The sequence below is a fragment of the Armigeres subalbatus genome, chromosome 3, assembly GCF_024139115.2.
Source record: "Armigeres subalbatus isolate Guangzhou_Male chromosome 3, GZ_Asu_2, whole genome shotgun sequence".
In the NCBI taxonomy this organism is placed as follows: domain Eukaryota; kingdom Metazoa; phylum Arthropoda; class Insecta; order Diptera; family Culicidae; genus Armigeres; species Armigeres subalbatus.
The window spans coordinates 380,823,593-380,840,160 of NC_085141.1; the positions used below are offsets into that span (position 1 = coordinate 380,823,593).

Here is a 16,568-nt window from a genome sequence, read left to right on the forward strand (position 1 = left end):
ACAGCCGCAAAGTGAGCCCCAATCCAACATGGTCAAATTCAAAGTGGGTGGAAATACTCACACACGTTCAACTTTTGTGCATGTCAGCTGACTATTCGAGGAAAAGACCTCAGTATCGCCTCGATAGCTTCTTCTTATTGGCATTACATCCCCACACTGGGACTGAGCCGCCTCGCAGCTTAGTGTTCATTAAGCACTTCCACAGTTATTAACTACGAGGTTTCTAAGCCAAGTTACCATTTTTGCATTCGTATATCATGAGGCTAACACGATGATACTTTTATGCCCAGGGAAGTCGAGACGATTTCCAATCCGAAAATTGTTTAGACTGGCACCGGGAATCGAACCCAGCCACCCTCAGCATGGTCTTGCTTTGTAGCCGCGCGTCTTACCGCACGGCTAAGGAGGGCCTCGATATATCTTCCTCTAAACACCGCGAAATCTCGTAGAGATCTCTCGCACATCTGCTCGGTTATGCCCGAGCCACGGTTGCTCTTGGGAGATTTTAACTCACACGGAACAGGCTGGGGGGAACTGTACGACGACAGCCGTTCAACAATGATATACGACCTCTGCGACGACTTTAATATGTCAATTTTGAATACAGGAGAAGTTACACGAGTGGTTCCTCCAGCAAGAGATAGCCGTCTAGATCTTTCCATTTGTTCGAGCTTATTATCCCTAGCAGCACACATGTTCCACATAAGTTACTGCTACTTATATGTGACCGGATTCAGTCACAATTAAGTTGCTGCAACCATTTTTGTCTGACTTGTGCTGCTCGGGATCGTTGGACTGTACTTGGAAGCTGGTCCAAGATCCCCAAGGTAGTGATCATTTGCCGATCGAAGTCTCGATTTCCAATGGACGTAATCAATATGTTCCTATCGACCTCTCATATGACCTCACGAAGCACATCGATTAGGGCACATATGCGGAGGCCATCATTGATGGCGTAATGTCGATAGAAGCACTTCCACCGCGAGGAGAGTACGAATTTCTATCCCAGTTGATCCTTGACAGTGCTCTTCAGGCACAAAGCCGGCCAGTGCCAGGAGCTTCGGTTCGTAGGAAACCACCCAGTCCGTGGTGGGATGTCGAGTGTACACAACTTTATCGCAAGAAATCCGCCGCGTTCAAAGAATTTCGGAAACACGGTTCGATCGTACTTCACAAACGGTACATTGCGCTCGAGATCCAGTTCAAGAAACTGGTCAAAGTGAAGAAGCGCGGATATTGGCGCACTTTTGTTGAAGGTTTATCGCGCGAGACTTCAATGAAAACTGTGTGGACCGTCGGGAGAAGAATGCACAACGCGTCGTCCGTAAATGAAGATCGTGAAAGCTCGTCGCGGTGGATACTCGACTTCGCGAAGAAAGTTTGTCCGGATTCGGTGCCAGTGAAACAAGAGCTACGTGATGCTTTTGCTGACAGGGATGACATGGATCGCCCCTTTTCGATGATTGAATACTCGCTTGCTCTCCTTTCATGTAACAATTCCGCTCCAGGGATGGATAGAATCAGGTTCTATTTGCTTGAAAACCTCCCAGACGTCGCGAAGAGGCGCTTATTGAGCCTGTTCAACCAGTTACTGGAGTGCAACATTGTTCCGGATGATTGGAGGCAAGTGAGGATGATAGCCATCCAGAAGCCCGGAAAACCCGCGTCGGATTATAATTCGTATCGCCTTATCGCGATGCTGTCCTGTCTTCGGAAGTTGTTGGAGAAGAAACAGAGCAAATGGGTGCAGTTTTTTTTTGATATTAAGGAGGCTTTTGATTCAGTTTGCGTTGATGTCTTATCTGACAAGGTATGGTATCCGATAAGGTATATCCGATGTTTTACGACGGCATAAACGATCTGGTATCGCCAGTACCAAGTAGTCCAGTTCCTTCGATACTATGTCCATCCACAGACATAGAAGCTGGAGCTTCTTATATATACATAGAGGACACCTGTGGGTGTCCTCACTATGATTTTCGTTTAAGCAGCATTAAATTTCAGGTTTACCTCCTATAAGTGTTTTAATTGTTTAGTACCGCTAGTAGCTTATCCAACTGTTCCTTGTTACAGGCGATGATAAGGATATCGTCGGCGTGGTGAAGTGCTGAATGAACACTAAGCAGCAAGGCGGTAATGTCCCAGTGGGGAATGCTATGCCAATGAAGAAGAAGAAGTGCTTCTAACAGCAAGCTCGTATCTTCGCACAAAAAAAATGAGTTTCTCACCATGAGCGTTGCAATGCGTATGGCTGATTTTCCAAAATAGACCTCATCCCCTTCAGTCAAATCGTCTGTTCCGATTTGGCCATTGGTGTCCCCAACACAAATAAGAATTTTTCAGTGTCATGAACATGAAAGCCTGCCCTAGATTACCCAAGAATTTCCCGTAACAAGTATTTGGGACATGCAGGTTGACGATTTGCAAAGTTCTTCTTTTCCCTTTTATGTATTGGAATAACAACCATCTGAATGTTCTCGCACGAGTTATTGATATTGACTATCGCAATATTTGCTCCCCTGCGAGCTAACAACGTCAAACCACGCATATGATTTCCCCCGTTCCTAGATATGAACCAGTAGTAGTCATGAGTCACCAAGACTACTGCTTCCACGTTCACCTCTTGGAGGCAGGCGATACGAACGTTTCGCTTTATTAGCTCATTGTTTATTGTATCCTGCTTTGCTGATTCAATTGTGTTCTGCTGATCGACCCCATTCCTGGCGATGGATACTGCCTGTTTTCTTCCAAAGTCTGTCAGTTGACGGGGCTGCAACATAGTCATGAAGCATTTCAGGAGGCAATTCACATCATGCGTCGAACATGTGTTGATTACCTGCATCATTCTATTGATACCTACCGGAACTTGATCATCACAGATGCAATGAGGAGAGATGCTGCCTGGCCTGATGGTGGAAATAACGGAGAAGTACATGATGAAATACTGGGTTATCTACAGGATCTTGGTCGAGTCGGTATATGGGTAGGGTCTGAATTGATAGCGACTGCTCAAGATTTTCTCGGGTGACTATAAGAGTTTTCTCAGATCAGATCAAGCAGATCCGTTGGTTCTTGAAGGCAGTGATAGCAACGGAATGATCATTATTTTTATAATCCCATTATGACAGCGTACGTGATGCTAGAGAGTTTGTAATGAGGGTGTGATTCTACATCAAATTCAGACGTAAACGAGTTTGTCATTCACAATGAAACAGTGGGACTTTATGAAGAGTACGGTGTAACATTTCGGAAACTTGAGGATACGTCACGTTCACCGGTATTGTAGAACAGGTATACCTCGATTATATGGACTTTTTCGATGGAAAAAAGTCCATATAATCGAATTTTCCATATAATCGAAGCAAATTTTTTTTTTCTCGAAATTTGTGATACACGATGAAATAAGTCTTAAAAGTTGAAAGAAAATATCCATTTATTGCCTTACAGTCTAATCCGCATGTTTGGACTCATTTTATGATAATTCAGTAGATTATGATTTTCTATAAGAACGTAACCTTTTTTCCAGCCGCTTGTTTCTAAGATTACATTAGTAATAAAGACTTCGCCCAGCTCAATGTGAGCACACTAATATACTTATTCACGAATTCTAACTACAGTGCTTTCCTGTTTCAGCAACAAAGCAAACACTGAGTGGTCGAGAAAGGTATATGTTAGATTCAAAAACTGGCTTTATATAGAAGGACTGACACTTGTCCTCTTTTGATTTGATCGCAGCAAATTGAAACCGATGTAAAGTTTTGTCCTATTGTCTCCTTATGAAAATTAACCGGATTGGACTATGGGCTCAGAAGATATGGCCAAAATGCATTTGTTTATGCAAAAATCACATAGAAACAGTCTCACTTTTCTGACACTTATCTTTAAAAGATCTCCTTGCAACAAGTTGCGTTTGATTGATATTCTTAAAAAGAATTTAAATCAATGTAAATAAGGGGCTCTATCCACGTATCAGTGTCATTTTTACAAGAACCAATTGACATTTTCCGCCAAAAAATGTATCTCGTTTTATTGTCTCAGTCAATTCTTTGACTTATTTCAGTTCAACTTTTTCACAGAATACATATTTTAGAATAAAAAAAATCGGAAAAGTGCCGCACGTTTGAAGAATTGGAATTGGTTTTATTTTAATTCAAAATCGGGCGAATGTTAGGTCAAGCTTGGAAACCAGCACTATTCGTCAAAAAGTATGGCGTCAAAAAGCATGGCGTCAAAAAGTATGGGTTCTTTGAGAAAGTTGTTCCAAAAAAATTGAAGAATCGATTGAGCGGATAAAAATTGTTGACGGGAAAGGTCAATTGCACAATGCACCTACACCTGCTAAGTGGAATATTGAAGGATAAATTGTTATGGTTATTTTGGACTATGTACGTATATTAAAGCAGGGCTGTATTTTGCAACGGGTTTTAAAATTCAAAACGACGCACAGTGGCGGGCCCTCATAAAAATCCCGGACAAAACTTGAGATTGCATTCAAAATTTCACCGCCGCGCACTGTTGTATTTTGTACAACATAAACGCAAAACGCATCGCTCACATTACACAGCATGAACGAGTTCGCGTGAGCGTTTCAGGATCACGCTTTGCTGAACGGTTTAGCAGCAATTGATTTAAGAACTGCTAACAAGAACATTCTAAAGATATTCAATTTCTTTCCCTATCGTTGAGCGTCAGTATAATCCTTAAGCCTTGTGCTGAACAAATGTGAATACCAGGATATTCGACAATATTTATTTAAACTTAAAGACTGCTCGAAGAGTTTTCAGTTTTTTACTTTCAAATAATTATCAAGTTCGTCCAGAAGAAATAATGCCAGGTTTGAAAACCGTTTGGAACTTTATGTATCACATATTGAAATAAACTCTTCCAGTTTCGTTGATATACCTAAAAAATCAGTCTCAGTGGGTCCGGTTTGCTAGATGTTAATGCATCATCCGTTCTTCTATACTTAATTCCATGCACCAAAAGCAGAAAAAGGTTGGAAGCAAAGATCTAACAGCTAAATATGACAATCTCATCTTATCACTTGCTCCGTATACTGTCTGTCTTCACGTTTTCGTATGGCAGAGATCACCAAAAATACGCATTATTTTTCACCACCTATTTGTAAGGACGTGGCCGTGGCTGTTGCAGATTAAAGAATTGTATATTTATATACAATGAAATTTTCCAACGCGAAAATGGTAAATCAATCAAGTCAATCGAACATATGACTCAGAGTGCATCTCCATGTATAACATCACAACATGCCTTACGGGCCTTTATTTGCCCCAATGTACCATAATAAATATAGAATCAATGTAAAATATGACTTACAATATTCAACATCTTTTTAAAACCCCAAAACACAAACAAAAATTGAGCAAAAAAAAATGTCCATATAATCGAGGTAAAAAGTCCATATAATCGAAGTCCATATAATCGAGGGTCCATATAATCGAGGGTCCATATAATCGAGGTAAACCTGTATACCGTTTCATCTGCATCGACCGATTTTTTTTTTTTGCTACCACTGATCAAATCTGTATCAAATCAAAGTGTCGATAAGAGGATGGACTTCAAAGAATGGACAATGAATTCTATAAAAACCCTTTCAGTTGATTACTTGAATCGTAACAAAGAATTCACCGACGCACCAAAATGATTTGGCGAGTGTGGGGTGCAACCGAGGATGGAGAGATTTGGACGGCTTTGAACCGTGGAGTGTGGCGACAAATTGTTCATTTAGTGTTGTCTGTTTAGATGCAAGCTAAATAAATGAATGAATGAATGACTCAATGACCGACTGCTACACAGCAAATGTTGAGCTGGATCAGGTCTGTCTACCAATGAAGGGCTTGTTGTCTTCACCATCACCTGCGCAGATCAAAAACATCGGTGCGGTCTGGCAGGGTGGGTTTTGTGACCTACAGATGTACACCTCTAACGAAGCTTTCTACGGTTAGGTCCTTTGCAGGCATTGGATCTTTGATCGTAGCCGCAACTATTGTAGCAGGTCAGAAGTGGTTGGCAAATGATCACCGACTATCCTATTTTTGTGAACAAAATCACAGTATCCTGAATCTTGTTTCCTCACTGATTTTTCATTGCGTCGATCAGACCACACAGACGGCTTCTGTTATTTCATTCAGTCGTTTATTTTGATCAAATGAATTTGGACTTTGAACTTAGTCCAAGTAAGTGTGTATTACCAACAATACTTTCATTGATTTCTTTTTAACAGCGTTATCAAACCCCCAATCAATAAAAAAATATCATTCCTACTAGCTGGTTAGTAATACGCAGACAAACGCACCGATGAAAACCTTCCTGCTAGATAGGTACACATAGGGCAGCCTTATCAGGTCACAGGGATTGATCGGAATTATTTAATGCAATCACGACCTTATCGTCGAACAACAACAGGCAACCAGCTTTTCCGATATCATACCTGTCAATCACGGAGCATCAGCCAAAATAGCCGTGGCCGTAGAAGACATCGGACCGCGACAGTGAATATACATCACCTGGTGGCGCACTTTATGAAAATAAATTTAATTTGATTGACTGTGGGGCGCGTGTTCCGGACTCCGGTGAATGGTGATTGGTTTATTGTAGGCAGCACCTATCGGCGTCAATTCAAATGGATTAAGTTTTTATTTACAAATAATGTGAATGCTTTTATAAACTGTACAATATTGTTCCTTTATCAGTACCAATGACCAATTAAATTAATTGCTAGATTTGATGGGTGTTAGGTGGAGAGAGTAGTTTTGAATCACCCACGCCAGTGATGTGAAGATTTATTGACTGCTGGTTCCAGCTACAAATCCAGCGAAAAATGTGTTTAGTACAATCGCAATCGAAAAGTGTTATCGAAACAACGTGATCAGAGTGATGGTTAGTGCGAAGAAAATAAAATTTCCAAATATCCAATTGATATTGTTGACAGTGCTGGTGCTGCTCGACGTATTGGTGATTAGTGAACTCAGCACGCTGAAGCCAAACGATTTGGTGGCATCAGTACAGTATGGAGCGGAATTTCCGGCATCGACCACGTTAAAGTATTTAAAGCCGAGTATGGTTGATCGGACAACAGTCGCTACAACAGCAGTTATACAAGGATTAACAAGTAAGTTATAGTATATTTTTTTCCGGAAACTATATTCCTACGTTCGGTTTTTCTACACCACGGAAAGAAACGTTCCTGAAAACGCGAATTAAACTAGGTTAGGTTGAATCATATTTATGACTGATCAGTTACTCAAGTATACTTTAACACTACGAATGCCGTGATAAAATTACCAACGCGGACTACCGTGATCAGAAAATCATGGGAACTAAGTTTTTAAATAGCTGGTTCTCAGCCGTCTTTTGACCGATTTTTACAATTCTTTTACGGATGTCTTACCCATCTTTTCTAGTTTCATTATGTTTCTAGGGATGCTCATTTTTTCCCTAAAGGGGCGTGAGTAAGGATGGTTTTTCCAATATATAGTAAAATTTACTTTACATGACATATTCTGCCGTGAATCGCATATCTGTCCCATCTTTGCTGGGTTTCCTATTCATATGGGACAAATATGTGATTCACGGCAGTATTCCAGTGGAAACAACACTTACAGGTTCCAAAAATATTTTATAACACTGTTCTAGCATTGACTATCCTATGTGTGAACAATATGTTTCTTCTGGACATCCCTAGCGACTCCAAAATGTTATCTATAACTGATAAAAAATGATATACAAATTTAGCCGAAGAAAACTACGAAAACCTGTGCCAATGGAAACCCGTCATGTCCATGCCAGTTCGTAAAAACCATATGTACGATATTCCACTCAGTTCTGCCTAAACCAGATGTTCTAGGCTCTCCAAACTGTTCTAAAGTTTGGATCAATTGGTCTACCAAGTCAATTGCGCTTAATAGCTATCCCAAAATGACTAGGGTAAAAGACCCAATAGTGGAGGAACTAAGCACGTTCCACCACTGTTTCTTCGCTTACACCACATCAATATTTCATGTCGCTTACCTTAAGTACTTATCCAACAGCTCATCAATTATATTTTAAACGAAAAGTATTCCAAACGCTGCAGAAACCATTATTGTTACCTAAAATGATACCTCCAATTATTGGTGCAGGGTTCCATTAGTTGCGGTATTTTTTAATTTGTGTTCCTATAGTTACGAATCCCATTGTTTTCTTATGGGACTCGCAACTATTGGAACACTACCGCAACTATTGGTGCAAAGCCGAGAAAAAGATATGGTAATTTAGTGATACTTTACCGATTTGGAGGGATTTTCTTATCTGTTTTCTTTTATTTCGAGTAATGACAGGTCAACAAATTGATAAACAATATGGGTTGCTGCGTTAAATACGTAGATTTTGTTAAAATAACACTACCGCAACTATTGGTGCAAAGCCGAGAAAAAGATATGGTAATTTAGTGATACTTTACCGATTTGGAGGGATTTTCTTATCTGTTTTCTTTTATTTCGAGTAATGACAGGTCAACAAATTGATAGACAATATGGGTTGCTGCGTTAAATACGTAGATTTTGTTAAAATAACACTACCGCAACTATAGGAACACCCACGACTATCGGATCTTTTGCCCTATACAATACCCGTACACTTGTACATGCCCGTACAAGTCCGTAGGGACCGCGCGTATAATTTGCAGCTCAGGTACACCCAAACCAGATGTTCTGTTACCCAAACCAAACTGTTCTGGAGTTTGGATCAATTGGACAATTAGCTGGTATTAGTAAAGATTAACGTTTGAATGAAAATTCTGTGTTTATTATCGTTTGAGTACAAAATTTCAGAAGTTGTCGCCGGCGACAACTCGCCTACTGTTTTCACATGAAAATTGCAATCATTATCGCTTGATAATGATTTAGCACAACACTGCCTACGCGTATGATTTGCAACTCAGATAGACCCAAATCAGATGGTTCAGGTTCTCCAATCTGTTCTGGAGCTTGGATCAATGCGTCTACCAGGTCAACTGCGCTCAAAATCTATCTGAAATCAACCAGCCATGCTCGTACAAGTCCGTAGGGCCCATGCGTGTGATTTGCAGCTCAGATATACTCAAACCAGATGTTCTAGGCTCTACCATAAGTTCTGGAGTTTGGATTATTTGGTCCACCAGGTCAACTGCGCTTGATAACTATTTGAAATCGACCAGTCATGTCCATACAAGTGTAGGGTTCTGAAGAAATACATATAAGCAATCTCGTGTGCACACCTTCTTATGATTTATCCATGAGCTCGAACAGACCTACGTATAATGGGAAATTGGAGAGTTTACTAATAGTATGGGAGAGTTGGAGACAGGAAGAATTGTATTGAGCCGTGAGCGTGGCGGACGTGTTTCTGCTGTGACGAGGATCAGATTCGGGAAAAAAGATAAGCGAATAGTTTTGGAGCATCGGTGTTCATATGCGAGCAGTGAGGAACACTATATTCTGGCGACGAGGATTTTCAACGAAACTGAAGGTAGGTTTTTGCAATAATGCTATTACATCGGAACTATGGAGCCGGAAGAATTGCAACCCGAAAAGAAAATGGCGATTGATTTTTGCAGGTTATGCATTTTTTTTTCATGTTTACAATGGCGGGTTGCTGGTTAATTTTTATGCAAAAGATTGTGATTGTGGCGAGTTGCCAATGCGCAATACTTGTTCAAATAGCCGTGCGGGTAGCCGGTGAAGAAAAAAAATGCCGTGGCGGGGTGCCGGTAAGAAATGCCGTGGCGGGTAGCCGGTAAACAATGAGAAATGGCTGTGGCGGGTAGCCGGCCAACGAAAAAAAAATGGCCGTGGCGGGTAGCCGGTCGAAAATTAAGAAGACTGTGGCGGGGTGCCAGTCGATTAATGTGAAAATAACAATTTGACCGTAACGGGTTTTTTTTTCCGGTCCAATTTATTTATACTATCGTAGCGGGCTGCCGGTAAAAAAAAAAAGACTGCTGCTAATTCTTGTAACTGTGGCGGGATGCCGTTGTTTTTTTGTATATTTCAAAGGTTCGTTAATGCTAGAAGAAAATATGATAGTATCATATAATAAATTAACTGATGGAATACAGAGAATGTTTGTTTCTGGTATTTCAGATGGATGAGAGCCGCCCATTGCCTATGTTTAAATGCGAGCAGATCGAAAGCGGCCGTCTGGCCAATGAATGGAAAGAATGGAAGGGTGCATTGGAATGCTACTTCGATTCATTCCAGATAACGGATGAGAAAATGAGACGTGCTAAAATGCTTCACTTGGGAGGACCCCAACTACAGAAAGTATTCAGGAGCCTCGATGGAACTGAAGATTTTCCCGTGGTTTTATTGGAAAAGCCGTGGTACAGCAAAGCAGTTGAATGCTTAAATGCGTTTTTTAAACCACGTCGGCAGGAAGTACTGGAGAGGTATAAGCTTCGGAAGATGAAGCAAGGCGTCAACGAACGATTCCCTCAGTTCGTCCTACGTTTGCGTCAACAACTTGCTGATTGTGGTCTGGACAAATATCCTCATGAAGTGCGGGCACCGATAGAAGAGATGATGCTAACTGATGTAATCGTAGAAGGATGTTCGTCTCAAGAACTCCGACGTCGTATTCTGGAGAAAGATCAGTCCCTCGCTGACATCGAGTCCTTGGGAGTATCGTTGGAAAGTGTAAGATCTCAAGAAAAAGAAATAAGCACTGCTTCACCACGACCGGATCCACAGCAATTTGAAATACGAAAAATACAGAAACTCGACACGAATCAGTTTTTCAAAAACAAAAATCGTATCGTCGGTCGCTTCCATAATAAAGCCGTTTTCAAAGGAAGTGCAGTCATGAATTGTTATTCATGTGGTCAGCAGGGACATATATCGAATACACCCACTTGCCCAGCGAAAGGAAAGACATGTCACCGCTGTGGGCGCCTTGGTCATTTCGAGAAAGTTTGCCGAAAACGTTCAAGAGAGAACCAAGCTTCGATAAGCCCGAAAATGGTTCCGTCAGCTGGAGTCCGTGCAATTGACTCCATTCCAATACAGCAAGTCAATGCCAGTAAGGATGAACTTCCATCAGCAAATCAGGATAAAAAAGTGTACTACTCATTTCATCTGGGAAATAGCAGCAATGTGATTGATTGCATAATTGGCGGAATCGATATTGAAATGTTCGTCGATTCTGGATCGGACGCAAACCTGATCACTGCAGATTCATGGGAGCTATTGAAGACTAAACGTGTCGACGTGCATTGTTGTCAGAAGGGCAGCTCTAAAATACTGAAAGCGTATGGAAGTCAAACTCCTTTAGATATCCTCGGAACATTCAGCGCCTCCATCACCGTCGGTGGTCGAACGGTCAACGCCGATTTTTTCGTCGTTGTTAAAGGTCAACGAAACCTTCTTGGAGACACAACTGCAAAAGAACTTGGAGTCCTCAAAATTGGAATGGATATTTGTCGAGTTGCCAAACCAATCGACCAGGCGCTGTCACCTTTTCCGAAGATAAAGGATGTGCAAGTCCATATCCAGATGGATCCAAACATTGTACCGGTATTTCAACCGCTCCGTCGAATTCCTATTCCACTGGAGGATGCTGTCAATAAAAAGCTGGATGACCTATTGGCAAGGGATATCATCGAGAAGAAGACAGGCCCAGCAACCTGGGTCTCTCCCTTAGTGGTTGCAAATAAGGCGAACGGCGAAATAAGGCTCTGTGTTGACTTGAGGCGTGTGAATCAAGCAGTAATCCGTGACCGCCATCCAATGCCGGTAATAGAAGACGTGCTGGCTAAAGTAGGGCGAGGAAATGTGTGGAGCACGTTGGACGTCAAAGATGCCTTTTTCCTATTGGAACTGGATGAAGCATCCAGGGATGTCGTAACCTTCATATCGCATCGAGGCCTTTACCGATTCAAGCGTTTGCCTTTTGGCCTCGTGTCCGCTCCCGAGATATTTCAGCGCACAATGGACGAGATGCTCGCTGACTGTGAGGGAGCATATTGGTATCTCGACGATGTAGGAGTTGAAGGTCGTACCGTAGAAGAGCATGACTCTCGTTTAAAAAAGGTATAAACTGCTTCTGTATTTTTATTTTTTTGACTGGATTTTTAATAAATCGTTTTAATCTGAAAAAAAAAAGTTTTATTAATATTGCACTCTAATGTTTTAGATACTCAACCGCTTTGAAGAAAAGGGAGTTGTCTTGAATTGGAGTAAATGCAAGCTTCGAGTAACTGATTTCGAGTTTCTTGGATATGGAATATCTCCGGAAGGAATTCATCCTTCTGCAGCTAAATTAGAAACAATTTCAAAGTTCCGTCGGCCCGTCAATGACAGCGAAGTCAGGAGCTTCTTGGGTCTCGCAAATTATCTGGGAAAATTTATACCCAACCTGGCCACGTTAGACGAGCCACTCCGAAATTTAACCCAAAAGGGTGTTAAGTTCCTGTGGGGTGAAAAGGAAGAACATGCGTTCAATGAAATAAAAACGTTTCTTTCGAATGCAAGCGTTTTAGGTTTCTATAAGCTTGAAGATGAAACTTCAGTGGTAGCCGACGCCAGCCCATATGCCCTGGGAGCGGTGCTCATCCAGACGAATAAACTTGGAGAATCGAGAGTAATCTGCTATGCATCAAAATCATTGACAGATACCGAACGTCGGTACTGTCAAACGGAAAAGGAGGCGTTGGCACTTGTATGGAGCGTTGAGCGATTTCAAACCTATTTAATCGGAAGGGAATTCCGACTGCTGACTGACTGCAAAGCACTGACTTTTCTGTTTTCACACACTTCGCGGCCCTGTGCCCGAATTGAGCGATGGGTGCTGCGATTGCAAGGATTCTGTTATACTGTGGTTTTCATATCCGGTAAAGATAATCTTGCTGATGTTTTTCTCGCCTTTCCACAGAGGTGGCTACTCCATTCGATGAGACAGAAGAACTTACAATCAATGAGATAGTTAATGCTACTGTTTCAGCGATTCCCCTGAAATGGGAGGAAATCGAAGAAACTAGTAGACTGGATCCAGAAATTCAACAAGTTATTGATTGCCTTAAATCATCATCTGATGAACTCCCGTTATCGTTCCGAACAATTCGAAATGAGCTTTGCGTGGTGAATTATGTTCTATTGCGGATTGATCGCATAATTGTCCCACAAGCTCTTCGTGAACGAGTTCTTGAACTTGCACATGAAGGACATCCAGGCGTTAGGATTATGAAAGGACATTTGAGATCATGTGTCTGGTGGCCTAAAATCGATCAAAATGTGGAAGATTTTGTTAGAAAATGTCGTGGATGTTCATTGGTAGCGGCTCCCAATCCTCCGGAGCCAATGATTAGAAAGGAACTGCCGTCTCGTCCTTGGGAGCAAATTGCCATAGATTTTTTGGGCCCTCTTCCGGAAGGAGAATATTTGTTGGTATGTGTCGATTATTACAGCCGCTATGTAGAGGTAGTTGAAATGATGGATATATCAACCAAAGCGACCATTGATGAACTGCTAACCATTTTTTCACGTTACGGTATACCGATTTCTATGCGGGCTGATAACGGACCTCAATTATCATCAGAAGAGTTCAAGATGTTTTGTACAGAACACGGAATTCAGTTGGTAAGCACCATACCATATTGGCCCCAGATGAACGGGGAGGTTGAACGGCAAAACCGTTCTATACTCAAAAGATTGAAGATAGCTCAAGAGCTTGGCAAAGATTGGCGTAAAGAGTTACGCCAATATCTCCTCATGTACCACGCTGCCAACCACACAACAACTGGAAAGCCACCGTCAGAGCTCATGTTTGGACGCCGTTTAAGAACGAAGCTACCTACTGTGCCAACAGTCGCTATTGAAGATGGCGAGGTGAGAGATCGGGACAGTGTTCAAAAAGAAAAAGGCAAGGAATATGCTGATACAAAGAGAAGGGCAAAATCTAGTCAAATTCATGTGGGTGACAAAGTGTTGATTAAGCAGATCAAGAAGAAAAACAAGCTAAGTGCTAATTTTGCGCCAGAACCATTCGAGGTGATTCAGAAGAAAGGAACCGATGTTACTTTGCAGAGTTTAACAAGTGGAAAGACAGTAAGAAGAAGTGCAGCACATCTAAAAGCTATCCCACAAAGTCATACTTCAGGTTCTGGAGCGGAACCCCCGGTTTATAAAACTGCACCAGCAGGAAGTGATGACAATGCTGAAGATGTACAAACGAAGGAAGAAGAAGGACTTATGAGAACGAAGCGGTCCCGAACAGAATCGAAGTTGTTGAAAGATTATGTTGCACCAGCAGGAAGTGATGACAATGCTGAAGATGTACAAACGAAGGAAGAAGAAGGACTTATGAGAACGAAGCGGTCCCGAACAGAATCGAAGTTGTTGAAAGATTATGTTACTTATTGATTTCAGATTTATTGTTTTTTTTAAGAAAGGGAGGGATGTAGGGTTCTGAAGAAATACATATAAGCAATCTCGTGTGCACACCTTCTTATGATTTATCCATGAGCTCGAACAGACCTACGTATAATGGGAAATTGGAGAGTTTACTAATAGTATGGGAGAGTTGGAGACAGGAAGAATTGTATTGAGCCGTGAGCGTGGCGGACGTGTTTCTGCTGTGACGAGGATCAGATTCGGGAAAAAAGATAAGCGAATAGTTTTGGAGCATCGGTGTTCATATGCGAGCAGTGAGGAACACTATAACAAGTCAGTAGAGCCTACGCGTATGATATGCGACTCAGAAGTTCTATGTTTTCCAAACTTTTCTGGAGTTTGGATCAATTGGTCTACCAGCTCAACTGCATGCGACAACTATCTCAAATCAATAAGTCAAGTCCCTATGAGCAGCTCATAGTAGCTCGAAATTGTTCCCGTCCTACTCGTTCTTTTTTGTCAACAAATGGGCATGAGCAGGACAGGGAGAAACTTCGAGCTACTTCAAGCTCCCATCGGACAGCACTAATTTCTTCATTATCTTGGGGTTTTAATTCAAACCCTTTTTTCAATCCCTTTCTTTCGTTTTTCTATCTATCATCAACGAATCATCATGAAATAACAGATCCAATGGCTACGAGAATCATAGGGACAGGGATTGAATCCAAAAGAGAATGAAAAAGTCTCTCACCTATCATCTCTGTATACATGTATGAAATGTAGCATAACGCGAGAGACTTTTTTCGCAAGCTGTCGTGATAAAGCACTGGTTCGGAGGCCTATACCCCATGATAAATTTCTTTTAAAAAGCTTCAAACGCGGGGAGCACTGATTCTGATGATGCATTTTAACTTGTTCTACACATCTGTGCGGTTCCCAAAACAAAATGAGCGAATATCATCACTTCTCTGTGGGGGCTGCCTATTCGATTCTGTTTTTTTGCACTTGTATACAAGTACGATAGTTTTGTTTTCATGGCTTGTTATGATTTGGAGCAGTTTTGGCCTTTCTTTTATCGTTGTTCGTTATTTAGGGTAAAATGCCCAATAGTGGACCCCCTAGTAGCGGATTTTTGCTCTTCCAGTCATAAGGATTGAAAAATTTGAACATAATATTTCTGCTTGATATCTAATAACAAGTTCAGCATCTCCTCTTCAGGATACATACATAAAACACTCAAATACACGACGTCATTAGTTGAAATTACCATTTTAAAGTCTGACTGAATTCGCCCTATAGTAGACCCCCTGGGGGTCCATAATAGGAAATTGCTTCCCTATAGCCGACACTTCATTTGATTTTCATGCATCGTTTCGGGACGTTCTTCTTCCCTATTATGGACCCCCAAAATATTCCTATAATGGACACTCTCGTGTTTATTTTTTATAAAATTGTAAAAAATCATCTAATTTTACTTTTCATAGCATTTCCAATGCATGTAATCAAATCATAGGACTGTAAGGACGGTTCTCCCGATGGAATTTCATAGCAAAATGTTAACATTGTGCTGTAATTATGCAAAAATGGCTGAAGGGTCCACTATTGGTTGGGGGTCCACTATTGGACACTTTACCCTATTTAGAGCGATTTCTGCAAACCTTGCATAGGTTTTTCTGTTGATTGCGCTATTCAAATTAAATCATGAAAAAAATGTTACGTAGGTCCTTTTGAAAAGTTAAATGAGAATTTACAGTTCGGAAAACGCGCCCGCGGGATTTCGTAGTTCGGATTTCTTTATACAAACACATCAAACTATATCTGGTAAAAGGGCGAATGTCGCAAGAGAGGATTCTCTTCGTCGTCTTCCCCTTTTTTAAATAAAAGTTTAAATAAAAGCAGAGGATTTCTTCTCGGTTTAACACCTCAGCATGCAAGTTTTCATTGTTTTCTTTCGTTCTGTGGTAATAAATCGTGAAGAAAACAGCTGCTTGCCACTTCTATTTAAAAGAGGGAAAGTCGGTGAAGAGAATTCTCTCTTGCGACATTCGCCCTTATTCCAGATAGAGCTTGACATACGAGCGGCAAGAGGGAAAGATAGCGAGAAGAGGGTGATATAGCGGGAGAAAGGGAGAGAGTGAGCGAGAGAGATTGAGTGGGAGAGTGAGAAAGAGAAAATGAGTGAGCGAGTGAGTAAGTGAGTAAGGGTGA

At 41.4% G+C, this 16,568-nt stretch overlaps 2 protein-coding genes across 4 annotated transcripts in view; both read left to right on the forward strand.

The window, feature by feature from the left end:
• The window catches only part of LOC134226640 (phosphatidylinositol phosphatase PTPRQ), a 46,713-nt gene that overhangs the window by 6,460 nt on the left and 23,685 nt on the right, over nt 1–16,568 (forward strand). Inside the window, exon 2 of one of the 3 annotated variants that reach the window (XM_062707535.1) lies at nt 6,711–7,129. In XM_062707535.1, coding sequence (XP_062563519.1) covers nt 6,895–7,129 — 235 coding nt within the window. In that variant the 5' untranslated portion in view covers nt 6,711–6,894. The remainder of the gene's footprint in view (nt 1–6,710; nt 7,130–16,568) is intronic. The other 2 variants (XM_062707534.1, XM_062707536.1) reach the window with 2 other exon arrangements.
• LOC134221395 (uncharacterized protein K02A2.6-like) lies at nt 9,296–12,068 on the forward strand. The gene is made up of 2 exons (XM_062700586.1): nt 9,296–9,504; nt 10,119–12,068. Exons 1-2 carry the CDS (start codon nt 9,448–9,450, stop codon nt 12,066–12,068), a joined length of 2,007 nt encoding a protein of 668 aa, XP_062556570.1. The 5' UTR covers nt 9,296–9,447.